Genomic DNA, 21767 nt, shown 5'->3' with positions numbered 1-21767 from the left:
ATCCCAATGACTTCCAGCAGTCTCTGAAATATCCTGCATCTTATTTTCCAAGCTGCAGCTCATTCCAATAGAAGCAGTGCAAGAATCACTTTCACCTGTACCAGTGGCTACTGTTAATCTATTAGTCCTTGTATCCCTCCCAATCTAGCAGTTTTCCGAACCACCTAACACTGCCTCGATAGCATCACAAACATTCTTGCACCCTTTCTATTTAAGTGTATCCCATCCCTGTAGAAGCAGTCTCTCCTGTTAACAAGTACAGACCAGTACTTGATATGTGATAAATTAAATGATATGTGAAAATCAACAAACAAACTGAATGCTATCCAACTCAACTACTCTTGCTAAAAAGAATGTGAGATCTGGAAGCAAAAAAACAAAGTTTGAAAAAAGGTGCAGAAAAAAAATAAGTAATTATTTTTGTTAAAGGCCTATACACATGTTATTGTGGATGAAAGTTCCATTTCTTTTTTGTTACCTATGAATAAAAATATGTAAATGCAACTTGATTTTTTTATTTCTAAACTTACTGAACTTTTTTTTCTTAGTCTCCAGAACAGTATTTTGGATAAGTTCAAAAATCTGCACTGCCCTGGTCCCAATTGGTTTGGATTGTCTTTGCTCTACTGTTTACAGTAATGAAATGTTAGCTCAAACCAGTGTTTGAATGGCATAAGTGGGTCAAATATGGACATGAGGATGTTCACGATGACCCAAAAAGTGTGTGTTCATTAACTTCTCGAAATGAGGACAGAGTTGCCAAATTTTGGAACCTCAGAATGATGGCTGATGAGTTAGCATTACTAGTGGCATATGAAACAGCCTCCGTAGCTGAGTGGTCAGGAGTGGGAGTGCAACGGCACACACTCTTTGAGTAGACCGGGGTTCAAGCCCGACTGCTAAACACAGTCGATCTGCCAACCCGCACTGGACCAGCGTGGCAGATTATGGTCCATTTCCCTCAGCATGAATTGTTGAGGAGGCTTCCATCCTGGAGTGGGTTGATAATGGCCGTAGTTTACCTTTTATGATGCAAGAAAGCAAGCTTATACAGCCAAAAAAAAAAAACACCTCCTATTTCACCTATCCATTCCCTCCAAAAGTGTCTAGTTCTTCCTTGAATTTATGTAAGCTTTCAACTTACACAACGACAGATGAAAGCTTGTTCCAGCAATCAACCACCCGCTGGCTAAAGGAATATTTCAGAACAACTATTCTGCAACTGTCCATTATCAGTTTAAATTTGTGACCTTCAAATGTGTAATCTGAGCACGAGAGAGAGAATTCATCAGCTTGCTCAAACCATTCAAAACCTTTAACACCTCAATCAGATCACCTTGCAAGTGCCTAGTCTCCAGATGTTGCAATTTCCAGAACTGAAGCCTTTCTTGGTAAGACCTTCTCTGTACTTGTTCCAGCAGCTCCACATCTTTGATCTCACATTAGTACACTGTGATCAATGCAGATGGCAGTGATCACAGTGTACTAATGTGAGATTTACTTAAAGATGTAACTTTTTTTGTTAGCTGTTGGTGCATTGGCTTCTATGGCCATAATGTACCTCCCAAATTTTTTGCATTTTACTTTGATCCAAATCCGAGGCGGGATTCGAACCCGCGACCTTTGGATTGCCAGGCAGGCACTTTACCCATGTGGCTAGCCTGATTGGCAAAATGTAACTACCATCAGGGGTAAAAGGAAGGGTTTTTTATTTCATAAAGGTGACTACAGTGGTCTCAGACAGTTTTTAAATTCCATACAGTGGGACCAACTGATGATGTTACCAACAGCAAAATTCTAAATGGAATCTTGGAAGCTACTAGGCTTTTCATATCAACTAAGAAATACTGTTCAGGGTTTAGGCCTAAATGGATGTCAGATGAACTAATGAGACTTGTTGGCAGAGAAGAAAAATGCATGGGATGCATATAAATTATCAGGCAACACAGAAGTCTATGGTAGATATAAGCTATTCTGTAATAAAGTCACAAAGAAGGTTAGGCAAGTGAAAGCAGATTACAAGAAATCTTTGGCAAAGAATGCAAAGCAAAACACCAAAGACTTGTTTACTTCTGTAATCTCTAGAAGGAAGGGGTGAATCAGATTGGCCCACTTGATATTGATGGTTTGACTGTTGATAATCTTGCTCAGATAGCTGACAAACTGAATGAGTATTTTGCATCTACGTTCACACATGAGGAATTCCGTAGGGAAGTGGAGGACAGAAGACTATTAAACTCTAACAGGGAGCTGAATGATTTTGTAATAAATGAGAGAAAAGTGGAGAAGAAATTGTTGAAGTTAAACATACAAAAGGCACCTGGGGTGGATGGGATCTATCCAGTTATATTAAAGGAGGCAGCAAAGGAAGTAAGCAACCCCTTGGCCATAATTATGAAAGCATTCTTGAACTCACTCAGGGGAAGTCTACACTTATTGGAGATATGCAAATGTATCCCCAATTCACAAAGGGAGATCAAAAGGTGACAACAAGTAATTACAGACCTGTTAGTTTAACTTCTGTTCTGAGGAAAATAATGGAGTCACTGGTTGAAGAAGCATTGCAGGGTCATCTAGACAAGACTGCAGTAATATTTCAGAAACAGCATGGGTTTTTTAAGGAGAAATCTTGTTGGACTAATTTAACTGAATACTATGATGTGGTCACAAAAGAACTGGATGCAGAAAATAATTTTGATATCATATACTTGGATTTCAGGACAGCTTTTGTTACTGTTCCACATGGAAGACTACTGTAAAAATTGGAGCAGTATGTCATTATGGGCAAGTTGCAACAATGGATAAAAGGATGGTTGATTGGGAGAAGACAGAGTGGTAATCAATGGATACTGCTCTTTGTGAACTAATGTTATTAGTGGAGTCCCCCCAGGTTTCGGTGGGCTCATTTTTGTTTTGTATATTTTTCAGTGATATTGATGAAAGTATATCAAGCTTAAAGTTGAAGTTTGCAGATGATACAAATGTTGGCAGGGTTGTTAATGACAGTATGATACTCCAACAGGATCTATAAAAGTTGTGCAGATGGGCTGAGATGTGTCAACCAAATTTTAACATTGACAAATGGAAAGAACTGCATATGGGTAGCAGTAACCCAAGAGAAATGTACTAACTGTGTGGTTTGTTATGTTTGTTATTTTGGTTTCTAGGAGCATTAGCAACTAAGGCCATATTGCTCCGGGATATGCGGTGGTCATTCCCTGACCTTTCCGCATCCTCCATGTTTGGTGGTGACGGGCTCGAACCCTGGTCTAACTGTGTGGTACCACACTCAGGGTAGTAGAGAATGAAAGAGACCTGGGAATAATTGTGCAGTCAGATATGAAGTTTTCTGAGCAGTACAGTCAGGCTGCCAGAGCAAGTTATTCAGTCTTGTCAATGATATACAGTAATTTTGCTAGCAGGGATAAGGAGGTGATTATCCCTTTGTATAAGGCAGTGGTCAAGCCATACCTTGAGTACTGCGTACAGGTCTGGAGGCCTCATTTTAGGAAGGATGTAGAGTTGCTAGAATGAGTACAGAGAAGGAAGGGTAACTAGATTGGTGAGGGGAACAAGGGGGTGCTCTTACCAAGAAAGGCTTAAGTTCTCCAAATGGCAGCATCTGTAGACTAGGCACCTGCGAGGTGATCTGGTTGAGGTGTATAAGGCCTTGAATGGTTTGAGCAGGCTCAATGCTGATAGGATTCTTCTTTTTGCTTCGATTACAAACCTGAGGGGGGGCATAAACTCAAATTGAGGAAAGTTGTAGAACAGACATGCAGAAATTTGCCTTTAGCCACTTCAATCTGCCGTTGTTGAAGTTGATAGCTTAAATAAATTCAAAGAAGGACTGAACAAATTTTTGGAACAAATAGATGGATGAAGTGGGATTTTTTTTTTTTTTTTTGGCTAATGCTGCACAAGCTTGCTTTCTTGCATCAAATGCCTCTACTAATGCTAACGAGCAGAAGCAATGAAGAGTCATTATGCAAAGACTTCATCCAGACTTGTCAAAACAATCCTAATTTCCCTAACTGTATTGTCTCTGGAGATGGTTGTTTCATTATGAACCAGAGATGAAATGACAGAGCACGCAAATGACAGTCTTCAAAACCATCACTAAGTCTCCAATGGTTTTGTTTATTGAAGTCCAGAATCAAAATGATGCTGATCATGTTTTTTGACAAGAAGAGTGTGATTCTCAAGGAATTTGTGTACCTGTAGGGAAGAGTGACAATATTGTTTTCTATGTACAATTGCTTCAAAGCTATTGAAGCACATTTCCCAGGTGAGGCCATAATTTTGAGAGAAAAGCAGCTGTCATTGTGGTAGAGCCATTCTTAGCCCTCGGGAAACTCGGAATGTGCCTAGGGCCCATACTTTGTGGGGCCTAGTGTTCCAGCACACTCCACCTTGCTTTTTTTTTTGATAAAATAAAATACCTACAAAAGCTTTTGACACTGTGTGCCTCTTCCTGAGCTATGAATACATTAACTATATTCTCTGTTGCATAACCCCAATTCCATTGTATGCCTCAATGGTATTGTCCTCGGCACCTCCATCTTACCAAACCAAGTTTCTATCACTGGAATACTGGATTTTAAAATGGCTAAATAAGATCACATGCCTACAACTGACAATATCAAAATCTGTCATGCTGTCTAACCTAAATATGCTACCTTGGAAGTGTCACGTCATCTCCAGGAACCTTGTGATCTTTGCCCAGCTTCTCTCTGGAAAATTAAGCTCACCTGATATCTGGGATATCATTGATAGACTCTCAGATCATAACAGAATTCATACCAGTGCACTGCCATACAGATCCAAGCTGCCTAGCATGACCTCCCTGGATAACATGTTTCCATTTAATTCCATGGAAATATTTAATAGGTTATCCGTTGACTGCCGGAAGCTCTGCAAGGACAAAATGCACAGCTCTACCTCTCTGGCTGATATGTATGCCCTGGTCAAACTCTAAGTGATATAACTTCTGGGATGCTATATTATTCACTTATTGTTGTATTTATGTATCTACTATTATGTATTTATATGGTCACATGCTGTTTTAGGCCATGTATTGTATCAATTCATTTGAGTACTCTCTACATAGATTGTAAATAGTATGGCAATATTTTTTCATTATTATCATGTGACCTGTGTTCTCTAACTATAGCTGTAAAGGGGCATTTCTTTGGAAATAAATCGATATTAATTAATAATAAATTCATTACATATGGAAATCAAGAATGGTACCATGTGGTCATTCTAGATAAACAAAGCACGAGCACGAGATTCATCTAGCATGACCACGCTTAAAGAGAAGCTTGTTTTACTGCAGTAAAACAAGTTTCTGTTACATATTACACATAACTCGCATTTCTCTTCTCCCATCGGCTGAATAAATATCACTAGGAGGAAAATATTTTTAATGCCCAGAAAGATATAAAATATTATATAAATATAGAAAATATATTTTATATAATATATAATATAAATATATTAAAATATAATATGTAAATTAAATATAATACAGTAGAGCATCAATAATCCAAACTAATTAGGACTGGGGGTGGTTCGGACTTGATTTGTTCGGATTTTCAAACTTATCAAAAATACTATTCTGGAGACCAAAAAAAAAAAGTTTAGTAAGTTTAGAAATAAAAACACTAAGCTGTACTTAAGTATTTTTAGTCATAGGTAACAAAACAAATGGAACTTTCACCCACAATAACATGTGTATAGGCTTTTAACAAAAATAATTACTTATTTTTGCTGCACCTTTTTTTGAACTTCATTTCTTTAGTGCCAGATCTCTCACTCTTTTCAGCAAGAGTAGCTGAGTTGGACAGCATTCAGTTTGTTGATTGTTTGTTGATTCAGCATTCAATTTGTTTGTTGATTTTTATGTATCATTTAATTTTGTTAATTGGTAAGCTAATAAAAGTGTAAATTTGTGCTTTATATCTTCATTTTTATAGCCTGTGGATAATATTCATCTGATTTTCGCTTATTAAAATTGCTATTTATTAGAATCAAAATTCGATTTGCAAATGTGATCACAATAACTGGGGCTTACTGTAATTGTTTTATGGCACCAGCATAAAAAAATATATATATAAATGCTAGCTCATTCTGATTACTGACATTTGGATTTTTGACACTACTAAATCATGTTTTTGTATATTTAATTCTAGTATTCCCTAAAGAATGAGTTATAAGCAAGCCAGTGGTTGTGCAAAAAGAAAAGAGAAAGCATATGATGAAAAAAGAAAAAAGAGAACAAATTACAATACTTAAATTTTTCAAAAATCTGACACAGTTTTACATGACAAAAATGTAACATCTAACAAAAATTTTAATATAAGTTTAGAAATAAAAATATTAATAAAAGTAGTCAATTTTCTACAGAAGGAATACAGAAAGAGAAATTAGACGATACATTTATGGATACAGATACTTTACCAATAAATGCAAATGTAATTTGCATTTGTGGATAGATACAAGACAAAATGATGATGAGAATGATGCAGTTATAGAGAGAACTGATAATATGAAGTCAGATTTACTTCCTGATGACATATCTGACTAGCATCAGCCTGTCTTCTTCAATGCAAAAAATCAGACCACAACAAAATATAAAAGGATCTAAAAAGAAATTCATGGAACAAGGAAGAAATATTTCAAGATACAGTCGGTCCTCGTATAACACGTGTTTGCATTACACGAATTCGATCATACACGATTTATAAATAGGGGAACGTTATCTTATATAACACGAACCGAATTCGCTTATACACGATTCGCCTTTGTGTTTACAAGAAATGGCAGTCGAACGCGGAATCACCCCCAACTGAACGCAACACGATAGGAATGAAGAAGATTCTGAAAATGTATTTATGTGTTTTATATCAGTGAAGGGGAAACACATTTCACCATAATAACGTAAAAACCAACACAATTCCAGCTTTCGATATAATCGCAAATGCAATTAGATGGAGTTTACTACCAGTTTATAACAAGTTCCACTAGCAGAAACGCAACTGGAAATTGTTTTTATTGTTTTATGGTAGTAACCTCCAAAAATATGCTTTAGTAAAATGCGAGGTGTTAATTAATAGTGTATCTCGGCCTTTACGGTGTTATTTATTCAGTTGCTACACGCGCGCAGCTTTGTTTATGCGTATCAAGCGTGCCTCCTCGTTTTGTAATTGTGCTTTATTCCCTAAAAATTAGTAAAATACTATTAAAATTAGTAAAAATTCCCTAAAAATTAGTAAAATACTTAAAAGGTGTGAAAAGGAAGCGTCCTGGCTAAGACACTGCAGATTCAGAGAGAGAGAAAAAAGCAATATCGATAAACAGAGGCGGACTGGATCAAAAATTCTTACCCGGGAAAATTTATAGTGGCCTCATACTACGGTTTATGGCCAAAATCACACCGGCCTCCGGCCCACCGTGGTTTCCCCCGTAAGGCTTATGGCCAGTCCGCTTCTGTCAATAGAGAAAAAATATGAAATTGTGAAACGCTTTGAGCGAAATGAAAGACCATGTGATATTGCACTTGCTACAGACCTAAATGAGGCAACGCCGAGAATTACAAAGAATGCAGAGAAAATAAAAACAACTTTCATAGCGGAAACAACTCAAAGTGTAATTAAAATCCATTAGATTAAGACACAAAGAATTGGAAGAGATGGAACGGCTGTCATCTCTTTGGGTAGAAAATAAAACAAAAAGCAAGTTTGCTTACAATAGAAGCAAAAGCATTAGCAATATTTTATTACGATTTACGTATTATAATTTATACAGTACTTACGTATTATAAAATACGTAAGTATTTTATTACGACTATTTTATTTAATATAATAATTTTTTTACGAATAAAATACGTATTTTATTCGTAAAAAATACTTTTTTAGTATTAAAAAATACTTTATTATAATATAATATTATTTTTATTACGTATTTTAATCGTTATAAAATACGTAAGTATTTTATAACGATTAAAATTACCCGATTATTTATTGTGTTTGGTAATGTTTTGGTTCCAAATGTGTGTTCAATCTTGGGTGGTCGGCACCTAACCCTACTTTTCCCATAGGGCCTGTTGTTTATATTGCACGATTTTGCATTGCACGAGGATTTCTAGGAACGCAACTATCGTGCTATACGAGGACAGACTGTATTTAATTACATCAGTAATTATGAAAAAAAAAAGAAGCAAATGGAGAATGGCTTGTGTATAGTCTAAGAAGTCAATATGTATACACATATTGACTTCTTAGACTATTCATATGTTTCATATGTACATTATTTTCTGAGGGTTATGATGATTGGAAAAAAATATGCAAGATTAAAGGAACATGAAAATTCTATTGGCCACAGATCTAATATGTCTTAATTAGTTATTAGATCAAGAAATGTTAGTCGGATAGATACAGAATTAGAGTAACAAAATTGGGGGGAGGGGGGGAATGAATATGCTGGAGAAATGCGTTAAAAAGAGTAGTCACAACAATAAAATTTTTTTGCAAATAATGGGTTCGCATTTTATGGATCAACTACTGAACTATTTACTTCTAGAAATGGGTACTATTTAAGTGCATTGAAATATTTAAGTGAGTTTGATTCATTTTTAGTGAATCATAGAAAAATTAAAAAATCCAGGTCCTGCTCAAGTAAATTACATATCTACTAAAATATATGATAAATTTGTGGAAATTACAGTGCAGAAAGTTAAATCTGTACTTTAAGAAGAGTTGCATTCTGAAAAATACTTCTCAATAATTTTAGACTTTACACCTGATATTAGTCATGTAGACCAACTGACTGTTATTATTTGACATATACTTCCATATGGAATGCCAGCAGAAAGATTGGTTTCTTACCCGTATATTCTCATACTTCCAAAAATTTAGAAACTAAAATCTTGAATTATTTAGATAGAATGATTTTGTTGAGGTCAAAGTTACAACAATGCATTGAATATGGCAGGGAAATACAATGGTTTGCAAGCCAAAATTAAAAGTTGTAACAGAAGTTTCGTTACATCCCATGTAACGAAACTTCTTTCTACAGAAGGAATTCAATTCACTGAACCTTGGTAATTGCGCAGCAGAGAGTTGCACAACAGCTGCAATTTATTTTGATTTTTTTTTTGCAAAATATTTATAACATTTTTTCTTCTTCGATGCATCAACTTTAATTTCTAATATGACTGTACTAGAAAATAGTTCCCACGACGGGTCAAAATCAAAAGAAATAGATACAAGTTGATTCAAGAAATATCATACTTCAAATGGAAAATTTCAAATTTTCTTTTATGACTGTAATGTAGAATAAAATATTAAATAGAATTAATGCAACCAATAAATCTCTTCAAGAAGTAGAAAGTGTTTAAATACTGCTTGTACTTGATCTAAATACTGCCTGAGAGTCTTTCATTATTTATAAAAAAATTTAAGAAGTAATTTTGATACTATAGAAATTGATTCATCAAAGAACTACAAAAGAAATTACTCTTCTGATGAAGTAGCCTCAGAGGATGTATGTTTATCAGGAAAAGAAAATTTTGTTATAAATTCATTTTATGTTATCTGTGACAGGCTTATTAGCGAGCTCAATTATAGAAAAAATGAATACCTGCCAATCGATAATATCTTTAAAATTGTTTTTTGTAGACATAGAGAATGAAAATATCAGAAATCTTGAAGATCTAAATAAATATTATGATGAAGACAGAGATATTGACAAATGCATGGTGAACTAGCAATTCAGTTCAATATGCAAAGAAAATAATTTGGAAAATTCAGCTCAAGAAATGTTATTTTATAAACTAAATTAGTGTCTACATTCCTGAATAAAGAAACATTACTAAGAATATATTTATCATTACCTATAAGTAATGCTAGTGGTGAAAGGTCATTTTCCATTTTTGAAATGAGTGTAAAATTACTTAAGGTCAAGTTAAATTATCTTTTTTAGCCTTACTTGAAATTGAATCAGAGTTGGTTGATAAGCTTGATTTTGATTCAATTATTGATAAATTTGCAGAATTGAAAGCAAGAAAAAATCAATATAATTATGTAAAGAGTGGAGAAAGTAAACAGAGAAAGAGTCTCATTTAAAATTATGAGAAGGTATTGGGTTATATATTACTGTATATACGTATAAAAATACATAATAATAAGTAATGTTCCTTTTAATAATGAATTTTTTTTCGTTTAGTTTTATTTTCTATTTGAGAATTTACTTTTTGTTTTACATTCAATGTTACATACTTATGTAATATTAAAAGATAAAAACATGTATTATTTTATTTATGTCATCATCATTCATCATTCTGCTATTCCACGGGTTGATGTATGAAGCCTCGTCACCATGCCCTGTCCATGTACTTCTCTCCGTTGTTGATTTCACTCCTTTTTTTCCCTCCTTTCTTAATGACATCGATCTTTATCATGTTCTGCCACCTCATTCTTGGTCTCCCTCTTGGTCTTTTGTCCCTTAATTGTAAATCAAGCATTCTTCTTGGCAAACAACTCTTGTTCATCCTCTTGATATGTCCAAACCATTTCAAATGGAACCTTTCAATCCTATCCTATTCTGGAGTTTTTCAACCTGAATTCTCCCCCTGTTCACATCATTCCTGATTTTGTTGCATCTTGTCTTTCCAGCTATGCTACTCACAAATCTCATTTCCACTTCCTGCATTCTGCTTTCATCCTTTTTCCCCCTCATAGTCCAAGTTTCAGATGCATACATCACAATCGGTGCATATTTATTATTTACGCATCATGATATTTATCTTTATGTTTGTACCTAATTTTGATTCCAAAAATAATAAATGTTTTATTAGAATAGTATGTGTTGGGTATTATGTTCTTAATTTTTATCCTTATAAATATATGTAATTATTTACTTACATTACATATTTATTTACATTACAATTTTATATTGACAGTAATTCTAATTTTGGATTATAGTGCTAATTTTTTTTTATTATTAAAGTAGGGTGTAGGGTCCTCAGAAAATATTTTGCCTAGGGCCCGAATACCCCAAAGATAGACCCTGCATTGTGGAATGGGCAAGGTCATTTTCACAACAATGACCTGCACTTCTTGTGAAGACATTTCTGTTCTGAGTGGACAGATTTTTGTGAAATTTTCTTTTGGTCTTGTAAAAATTTGTCAGGCCATCCCATCTTTCATTCAAATCAGACAAATGTGGCAATTATTTTTATTTTCCATACAAATGTTATATGTGAGAGAAAAAAAAAAAAAAAAAGAAATTCACAGATTAAATGTAGTTTTAATGCAGTATTGTTAGCTTCAGACAGTCTGTGCATGCTTCACTTGTATTGTGATGTAAGACTGACAAACATGGTGTCGCTTGTGAAGAGATACATATATATAGAGAGAAAAGAGGCTTAAAAAAAAAAGAAAATACTTAAAAAATGTATAAAAGAAGAGTAATAAATATTATGCAGTTGTAATTAAATTGAAGAGCTGAGTTTAGAGAATGTAAAACTATAAAGTTTAAAAACAGTACACCAGGTGGCTCCGGACAGTATGGTCACATATGTGTTGTTATTTGATTTTTTAGGAGCATTAGACTAAGGCCATATTGCTCCGGGGATATGCGGTGGTCACTCCCTGACCTTTCTGCATTCTTCGTATTTGGTGGTGACGGGCTCGAACCCCGGTCTAAAGAAGCATGTGCTACGCACTGCTGCTCCTTCCCACCTGGTTACGGAGGTGCCCACATATGTGTGCTGCTCTCAGTAATCATTAAAATTAATATAGTTATGCCTAAGTGTATAAGGTGATTTTAGTATCGTTATACTTCTCAAGTGACTCTGAAGAAGAAGAAGACACTAAACTTCAAGGCGACCAAGGCACCCAGGTATTTATTATTTGCAGTTCTTTTTCATACTGCAGAATCTCATAATCAGACACGATCAAGCTTTATTAAAGCTCTGACAATTGACCAGCACCACTTACTGCTGCCATCTACAGGTCAAGGTCAGACTGCACTGCTGTAAGTTAGTACTTGCAGTCAGTTGCCCTGTTGATATGTGTCAATTACTAATTACTGGAAATTCACCCCTCCCCCGGAAACAGATTAACTGCATTCCTAAAGTTGGTGAAAAGCTTTCTGAACTAAATACCATCAATTTAGCATGTTAAACTTTCAGACACAAGCATTTTTTCCATCAGACATCCAAACATGACCAAGTTAAATGAAGTCTTCACCATAGCCGAATGTAAATTATGCAAATTAAACAGATCTATGCATTATCTGTGTTACGTGCTACGCTACATTTTGCAGATCATGCCTAAAAATTGATTTAAAAAAGATGAAGAAATGGAGATGCAATTTTTCATGTATTTCATGCAAGGAAATACCTGACAGTAAGTCCCTCAACAGTGGATCAAGGGCACCTCCCTAATGTAATTAGATACCCTGCACATCAACTGAAACTATTATCTGCACAGAAAAATAAAGCCATCCTACCACACCCCAGCGGAAGCACCACAACGGAAACTTCCGATCAGCATGTATAAATTACTGATGGTGACAATCATTCCCCCACAGATGACAGCGCTACCTCCACGTCTCTGTAGCAACACATGGCAGTTCCACCCTGCCCTGGAGGAGTCACATATGATGTAGCTACCTCGGCCACAGAGTACTGCCAAATGGTAATAACTTTGATGCACAAGGAAAACTGCATGCAGATAAGTGATGAATAGCTCATAAACACTCAGCTGAATATGCTTATTAATGAGATTAAGCAAATTAAAGCCCAAAACTCAAGCCTACTTGAAGAAATACAACTCAAGGCACAAGTAGTTACAAATAAATTCACTGTAGTGAACCAGCCTTCTACCATAGAATCCAACCTTCAAAATGGCAAAGGAGTTACACCAAAAGAAACAATCCACTAATCAGCTCAACAGCAAAGATGCAGATTTCAGTGAAGATAACTCTCCCAAACCTGCATCTAACATCACTGGATAATGCGTGGTGCCTCTGTAGCCAGGTGGGCAGGAGCAGCAGTGCATAGCATACGCTTCTTGATTAGACTGGGGTTCGAGCCCGTGACCACCAAATACGGAGGATGCGGAAAGGTCAGGGAATGACCACCGCATATCCCCGGAGCAATATGGCCTCAGTTGCTAATGCTCCTAAAAACCAAATAACAACAACAACTGGATATAACCACTCAAAGACCTCTCAGGTGGCCCTCTCTACAGTATTACACAATATTCGACCCTAAATAATACCAAACCTAAATGTTAGAGCAGACAATCCATACTGGAAAGGTTCCATCGATACCCACATTTGCAGAAGTAGTCACCAGCCAAAAAGATGCTCATAATATCCAAAAGATCCCACCAGCAAGGCTTATAAACTGCATCCACTCCCTGCCCAAGTCTCATCTTGCCGATCAACATGTTCACTCAAAAGAAACCGGGATGACATATTCAACCTATCAGAAAATGGAACATGGAAGACAAATGGGAAAAACAGGTGGCACACAACACTCCACTAAGGGGAATCACTCATATTCATACAATATCATAGTGGTCCAGACTCGTGGGCAAATCTTTCTGTTTCTCGACTGGAACCAACTACTAAACAGACAGCATTAAGGCCAAGTTTGCAGAATTTCACGGAATAAATATTGATGTGAGACAGGGAAGAACTAGGTACCCAACATACGCATCTTTCACCCTTACCTGCCACCCAGAGATGATGAGCTTCATGCTGGATCCAAAGCTATGGCCCCCTGGAACTCTGGTCAAACCCTTCCTAGATCAGACACCAAGAACTGTGATAAACCACCAAAATCATCATAAAATGCAATAGCAATTAAAGCTATCAATACAAAGAAACGCAGAAGAATTCAAATAAATCTACTGAGAACAAACCTACTATAGGAAACAAAATGTCCACATATCAATCAATCCAACTACCAGCCATTTATGATGTCAATTCATAAGGCTGCAAACCTGTCTCGAATATCCCTGTACACATCACAATGCATAGTAGACCAATGCGGACCTAAAAAAGAGACTTGCCACCCGTACGAACTCAGATTGCTATGGCTACCACCATTTGAATTGTTTTTAAAAATGCAAGAAATATTTGTAACAAGCTAGACAATCTTGAAAACTCTAGATATTCTCTGTATCACTGAAACGTGGCTTGGGATAGGCAGGACTCCCTTGCCTGTGCTCCTCAGGCTGGTTACCAGATGCTCTGCTCCTCTAGAGTGGATCGTAGAGGAGGGGGAGTCGCAATACTCTACAATACCACTCTCTTTTCATTGGTACATTCTGTGGTAACCCAATCCCTTGCTTTTGAAGCTGCCATGGTGTCCCTCAAGCTCAACACCTATCTGATAGACATAGCAACAGTTTATATTCCACCAGGTCAGTGATATTAAAGATGTAATATATTGGCTAATAAATCACCTCCACATCTCTGCTAAGCACATCATTTGTGGAGATTTCATTCTTCCATCTACTCTTGCACATCTTAACAGGACACTCGTTAGCAGTATGGATTCACTGAGTATCAGCCTTCTCAACTGCCACCCCATGAGAGGATCCAGTCTCTTAGATTTGGTATTCTCCTCAGCACCATGTGATCTCGAAGACAGTTCTCACAATCCTTTTCAATCCGATCACAAATCTATTGCCATACTCCTACACTTAGCCGCACCTAACTTCAATATCCAAAGTCCTAAAAAGAAAAAAAAAGAAATAACAGCCCCAAAAATCATTGACCCAACACAATGTCTTGAAGCCGCATCTTCCATCCTTTGGGAAGCTCTCAATAATTGTGATTATAATTTCCATTATAAAAGTCCATTAATCCAAAAAATCTAATAATTTACATTATAAAAATCACCTTTTAGAAAGATAAATATCTTAGTTACATAACGAAAATTTCAACTTCCGAGGTCTTGAACGAATTACCAAAAAACATGTTAGTGGGTTCACATATTTTCACAATACGATGGTGTCTCTGGAATGTATTCATATTGTAGAACGGGGGTCCACTGTACCAACAGTCCATGAAGAGCAGTAGCCATTAAGAAGAACTCTTTATTATATACAGAAAGCACATTGCTGTATACAATTTCCTTCACGGCTACAAGCCAGGAGTTGTAGCCGAGAGAGTGAATTAATATTCACTCTCTATTTACTGCCACTCAACCATCCTTTCATCCATAGTAGTAACTTGTCCTTAATACTACACTGCTCCAATCTGTACAGCCATCATTCATGTAGAACAGCACCTATAAAATTTTTACTGAAATTAAGTATATGATGTCAAAATTATTTTTCTGCATCTAGTTCCTTTGTGACTATCGCATAGTAGCTAATTAAATTGGTCAGACAAACCATTTCTTTAAAAAAACCAATGCTATGATTGCCATATAACTGCATTCCTGTAAAGATGATTGTGCCTTACTTCTTTAATCACTGACTGCATCATTTTCCCTGACACAGAAGTCAAGCTTGCAGGTCTGCAATTTCCACTTTGTCCTTTGATCCCCTTATTAACAGGAAAGATTTGTAAAATAATAAGAGCAGTTTACCTCAATATAATACGTAGAACACTTCCGTATGATACTCTCCAGCAATTAAAATGAAAAAATTGAAATCTAACATTTACAGTAAAAATTAATTAAAAATCAATTGAACGCAAAAATCAAATAAGCACAATTAAAAATCAATCTAACACAATTAAAAATGAAATAAATTAATTAAAAGAAATTTAACGAAAAAATTGAAACGATTTTCCTTCAAGAAGCCGATAACGCTTTGACTGTATGTTGTGATCACAGGAACGAAAGTTATTGAATAGGAGTGAGCATGAAACTTAAATAGGGATTATTTGTCTTCGCACATGTGCTTTTCCACGAATCGGAGATTAGAAATGGATAGCAAACATTGACAGAATTCTCGTGTAATTTAATTGACAGTTTCTGCAATTAATAGTCTGGTATAATTACATTAGACACTAAGTATTTAGGCCTCGTTAAATAAAAAAGTATGTTTTTTGTTAACGGCATGAAAGGCTAATTCTGACACTGCTGAACGAGAAGCACAAACTGAGGCCGCGTGTTGATTAACATGAAAATTCAGAGTAAAACGCGTAGAACTTTGGTACGACAAGTTGCAATCACTGCACGAAATTTTGTATACCAGGTCATTTATTTGTGTTGCAAACGAGGAAAGGACCGAGCGATTTTTCAGTATAGTGTGTAGTTTCTGTATTGGCCTGGCCACAATTTTAAATTCGGTATCTTTAAAGAATCTGTTAAGCTGTTTGTGCCACTGTTCAATATATGGGGCAGAAATAAAGTATTTTTTAATATTACGATTGCTGGTTGATGTAGTATTTTGTATCCTATCCCTAGCTTGTACCCTAATTCGGTTTATTGTAGCAAGGAGATAACCCCTTTTTAAGGATATGCTGGTTAATATTTGCATTTCTCAGCCCAAAGCAGATTCCGTCATTGAATATTTATAGGTATTTAGAAATTGATTAAAGATAATATATCTGTTTGTTTTTTTGGTTTTTAGGAGCATTAGCAACTAAGGCCATATTGCTCCAGGAATATGAGGTAGCCATTCCTTGACCTTCCCGCATCCTCCGTATTTGGTGGTGACAGGCTCTAACCCCGGTCTAATCAAGAAGCGTGTGCTACGCACTGCTGCTCCTTCCCACCTGGCTACGGAGGTGCCATAATAATATATCTCTTGTAGGAGAATGGGCAATAGCTGTTATAATGTAGAAGCATGCCGGTGTTTGTGGCACCTCCGTAGCCAGGTGGGCAGGAGCAGCAGTGCATAGCACACGCTTCTTGATTAGACTGGGGGTCGAGCCCGTGACCACCAAATACGGAGGATGCGGAAAGGTCAGGGAATGACCACCGCATATCCATGGAGCAATATGGCCTTGGTTGCTAATGCTCCTAAAACCCAAACAAACCGGTGTTTGTAGGTTTACAATAGATGTTAAATTGGATTTTATTCGAGTCCCGAGTAAGTATGAAATTTAGAAAATTTAATGACTTTGTATCTGTACTCTCAAATTCCAATGTAAATTTGAGGCTAGAGTGAATATTATTAAATGAATGTAAAATGTTTTGGATAGTACTACTATCAGTAATAACTAGAACATTGTCTAAATACCTTCCATAGTATGTGATATGGGGTAGAAAAGGCATCAAATATATACACTCAATCGTTGAGAGGTAGACCTCTGATATTAAGCCGCTCAAGCTCAATCCCATCAGCAAACCAAAAATTTTTTTGTATACTTTGTCTCGAAAGGTGATATAGTTGGCCTCAACTAAGAGTTTAATTAAGTGAAAAATTTCTTTAATAGGAAGCTTCGTATAATTATTCGTTACAGAATTATAAATAAATAAATATTTATAATGTTAATGTTTATTTATAATAAATTAATAAATAAATAAATTACACACTATACTGAAAAATCGCTCAGTCCTTTCCTTGTTCATAACCCAAATAAATGACCTGGTATACAACATTTCTTGAGGTGAATGGAAGAATCTCAAATGGAAGAATATTACTCACTAATAACTAGCTCCACCAGCCAAAGCAGCAGCAGCATTATTCGTAGCTGTATAACTAATTCTTCTTCTAAAAACATCAGAGACAAACTACTGAAGAACAACATAAGAATTCTTGTCTCCCATCGGCAATGTAAATGGATAATAACAATACATAAGCTATAGATACAAACAGTCTGGAAGGTATTCTGAAAATTTTGGCATTCTGGGCTTGCTGGTACCCTGTCAAGTATCACCAATTAAGATATCTGAAAATAGCAACTATAAAATAATATTCTCCTCAGACAAAAAAAAATTAGTTAGTTAGTTATTTGGTTTTTTTTTAGGAGCATTAGCAACTAAGGCCATATTGCTCTGGGATATGCGGTGGTCATTCCCTGACCTTTCCGCATCTTCCGTATTTGGTAGTGATAGGCACAAAAGAAAGTAAATTTTCTCTTAAAATTTACCCAACTTATAACATTCCTTATCCTCACAAGAAAACCGTCTCATAGTTTTACTCTGTTTCTCCATCTTTATCACCTCTCTCCATACAAGCTTTCTATCATCATTTTAGTTTTACTGCAGAGTATTCCCAGACATTGATTTTTTTCATCTACAAAATCTAGACTGTTCACTGTAGTTGCATCAAATACAAACACTACATAAAATAAAATATTCCAACATATTACTTATCAGTGAACCAGCCTCAACTGAAGGGTTTGTTACCACAGGAAGATTAAAAAAAATCAACAAGCCTATTTTCAAACTACTGATAATCCCAGCATCACAAATCTCCAACTACACAAGACGTCAGTTGATTATTTAAATATGCCACTCTCAAGGATTACTTTTACTGCTAATCAATGATGCATGCATGAAAGCATTAACCTGGCTATTGGCAACAACTGTTTAGTATGTTTTTTTTTTTTTTTTTTTAATTTATAGTTGCATATTTGTTTTTCTGATTCTCTTAGTTTGAAACAAAGCATACTATTCTATGAAGAGTGCAAGTGCCCCTATACAATCTTACATCTTTTGACCTTTATTTCTTTCTCATGACGCATGCGATCCGGTCTAAGTAAACAAAACCTTATAAAAAGGAAACTTGTTTCTTAAGCTTTTACTATCATATTTAATATACTTAAGAATTAAAGAATTTTAAAAGGGCTCAAATAGGTAACACAAGTTTTACTTATGTTAACTCTTTGAAGAATTTAATTTTTTTTTTTTTTTCAGGGGCATATTAATAAAAATTTTAGGATCATGTCATTTCATCACTTCATTCTTATATGTGAAACTGTTTCTTTACCTATATAATAATGAGTACATTTATATCAGGCAAATCTAACCATACTATTTAAATAATTGATGTTCATTACACTTTATGTTATCCAAAGCACACAAGAAAGCTGCACTACAGTAAGACAACAAACAGAAGCAGAAAGAAAGCTTAAAACAGTGAATCTATTCATAATAATATGACAGAATAACACAGATCTGAAATTTTATTCTACCTTTATTATCACAATGAAACCTGCCACTGCTTTAACAACCCATAAGAGCCCTATTATGATCAGAATTACTCCAACAACGAAGAAGGAGTGCTGGTCTTTTCCTCTATCTATTGTTCTGACGCCTTGAATCAACCCACTGTGAAAAATGTAAGTTTTATATATCAGGGAACATAAATTTCAAAAAAACTTAAAAAAAAAAAAAAAAAAAAATGTATATTTTGACTTTTAATGTGTTAACAAATTAGATATATTGGAAAGCTGTTAAAAAAGAAAAATTGGCATACATCTTAAAACATAAAAAAAAAAAAAAAAAGAAAAAAAAGGGTACTGATAACGTAAACTGAATAAAGAACTTGTAAATGAAGTGTTTTATATTGTAACTTTGTGATTAAGTTTCATGTAAAACATGAAAAGCAAAAGTTTTAATTTCAGAAAATTTTCAGCATCTTGTACAGAGTGAATATTAATAAATTCTGAAACCATAACTATTATACTATTGAATCAACTTTGGACTATATCAATTATACTATATGAAATATATTAAACTATTTTAAAAGTATAGAAAGGGAAGGGAGGAAAATATGCATGATATACAAGTCTACTCATATTACACTATGCTGCACTGAGATTTAATGAAGTGATTTCTGGAATCATAAAAGTAAGCTAAGCTATCTGGGATAATCTTGTTGTTGTTATGTTGTTATTTGGTTTTTAGGAGCATTAGCAACTAAGGCCATATTGCTCCGGTGCGGTGGTCATTCCTTGACCTTTCCGCATACTCCATATTTGGTGGTGACGGGCTCGAACCCCGGTCTAATCAAGAAGCGTGTGCTACGCACTGCTGCTCCTTCCCACCTGGCTACGGAGGCGCCGTGGATAATCTTGTCTCCTTTGTGGCCATCCTTTAGAGGTGCCGAATTTGTGAAATGAAGTAGCAAGAGATAAACGATGGAATACAATTAAAATTATATAATGAAATAAAGAAGGATTTGATCTGCCAAATCATCTCATCAGGACCACAAGGCATTGGCATCTGAAAAAAAAAAAAAAAAAAACAAGTGTTATTGGATTGTGATAACCTCTAAATGAGAAAAAGAGTTCAGTTTGAAAGGTTGTAGTCGTATGCCATGCAAACTTTATCAAATGAAGTGATCTGTGCCTGTTAGCATATGCAATTGGCACTTTTTAGCTGGTCATAGAGCAGAGGCAAAATTGGTTTACTGGTAATGTGACCTCAAATGTATTCATTACCTGTATCTTTATTTCAGAAAATTTCCTTGGTGAAAAATTTTATTTTTAGCATGGTTGAATAATTTCGTGGATTACTGCAGGAATGAGGTTTTGGGGTTCAACGCCAATTGTTTTCCTCATTTTCCACAGTTCAGTTTTTTTTTTTTTTTTTTTTCCATCCTCTTGAAAAAAAAATCTTGTTTTTTCCTCAGTGAAACTTAATTTTAAATATTCTCTTCCCACCTGTTAGCTATTTTGCAATACCCCAATCCTCTGTACTAGGTCATATTTATTATTTTGGAATTATCTAATAATTTTAAATTGGTGAATATATGATTCATGGTTTGTGCAAATTATCTTGGGGAATATCTTATTTTCATCTATTTAATTTATTTATGTATTTTTCCATGTGTTGTCAAGTCTGCTGGTCCCACCTTTGCTTAATTTTTCATTGAGAGCACACCGTCTTGGATGGGGGGGGATAATTGAAGTACTTCCTTTGTTTTCTTTTGTATTCAGTGTTTGTTAAGTACTCCTTTTAACATTTTTGTTTCCTCTGGTGCATATAAGTGTTGAATGGCAGTAGAAGTGAAGTGCCATTATGCATATAAGCATTCAAAAAGGCACCCAAGTGCTGTGCCACAATGCATATTGGCAGTCATTCTATTGGTAGTCAATAGATGATTGCTGCAAAAGTAAGGCACATGAAATTAATAACTACTCAATATCAGCACACTGAAGAACTGCTTGCTATTTACAGCAATGACGATGCTTTTTTTTTTTTTTTTTTTTTTTTTAGATTTGGCACAGTTTCATTTGTTCTTTACTTCTGTTGAGGTTAGTTTATGTACATGGAATAATGATAAAATTTTGAGGTCTGTTCTTATTTACAGTTCAGCCTAAAAGTAAGTGTTCACCTTTAGCTAAGAATTCTATATGTTTACTTTTAAATCATTATTTACAAATTTTTGGAATGTCAAGGATTTCAGAATGTTGTTCCTCAACATTATGAAAATTACATCACACTGGATAAACTCTCTCAAACATAAGAGGGAGCAAATGTGTTAATAGCAGTTTGCACTGCACAGGACCACATATTTTCAAACCCACCCTTTTGGCAGGTCTAGAGTTTATTGAAATGCTATGATTCTTGGATTTTCATATGCTAGTCACTTGTGGTTACTGATAAGATGAGGCTCTGGAAGGTGAAAACCATTATTTCATTATATATTTTTAACTTCATTCCATCACTTATCTTTTGGAATCTAGTTGACAAATATAGCACCTCAAAATGGTGGCTGCAAAAAAAACAAAATTATTCATTTGGAAACCTGATCCATAGAAACATTTTAAAATTACCATTACATACTAAAGACTAACTCAAACATCTTAATAATACAGCTTATATGCATGAAATG

At 35.2% G+C, this 21767-nt stretch overlaps 1 protein-coding gene across 3 annotated transcripts in view; it reads right to left on the bottom strand.

Annotated features, from left to right (window-relative positions):
• LOC150083270 (secretory carrier-associated membrane protein 1-like) overlaps window positions 1-21767 on the bottom strand; it is a 202693-nt gene that overhangs the window by 24529 nt on the left and 156397 nt on the right. For 2 of the 3 annotated variants that reach the window (XM_090377142.1, XM_090377144.1), the window contains exon 8: window positions 19120-19255. The exons of the other annotated variant lie outside the window; for it this stretch is intronic. In XM_090377142.1, coding sequence (XP_090233268.1) covers window positions 19120-19255 — 136 coding nt within the window. The remainder of the gene's footprint in view (window positions 1-19119; window positions 19256-21767) is intronic. 3 annotated transcript variants of the gene reach the window in all.

The sequence above is a fragment of the Mastigoproctus giganteus genome, chromosome 7 (assembly GCF_048544385.1).
Source record: "Mastigoproctus giganteus isolate SK-2022 chromosome 7, ASM4854438v1, whole genome shotgun sequence".
In the NCBI taxonomy this organism is placed as follows: domain Eukaryota; kingdom Metazoa; phylum Arthropoda; class Arachnida; order Uropygi; family Thelyphonidae; genus Mastigoproctus; species Mastigoproctus giganteus.
The sequence above is the reverse complement of the archived record's forward strand: the minus strand, read 5'-3'. Positions and strand labels throughout refer to the sequence as shown.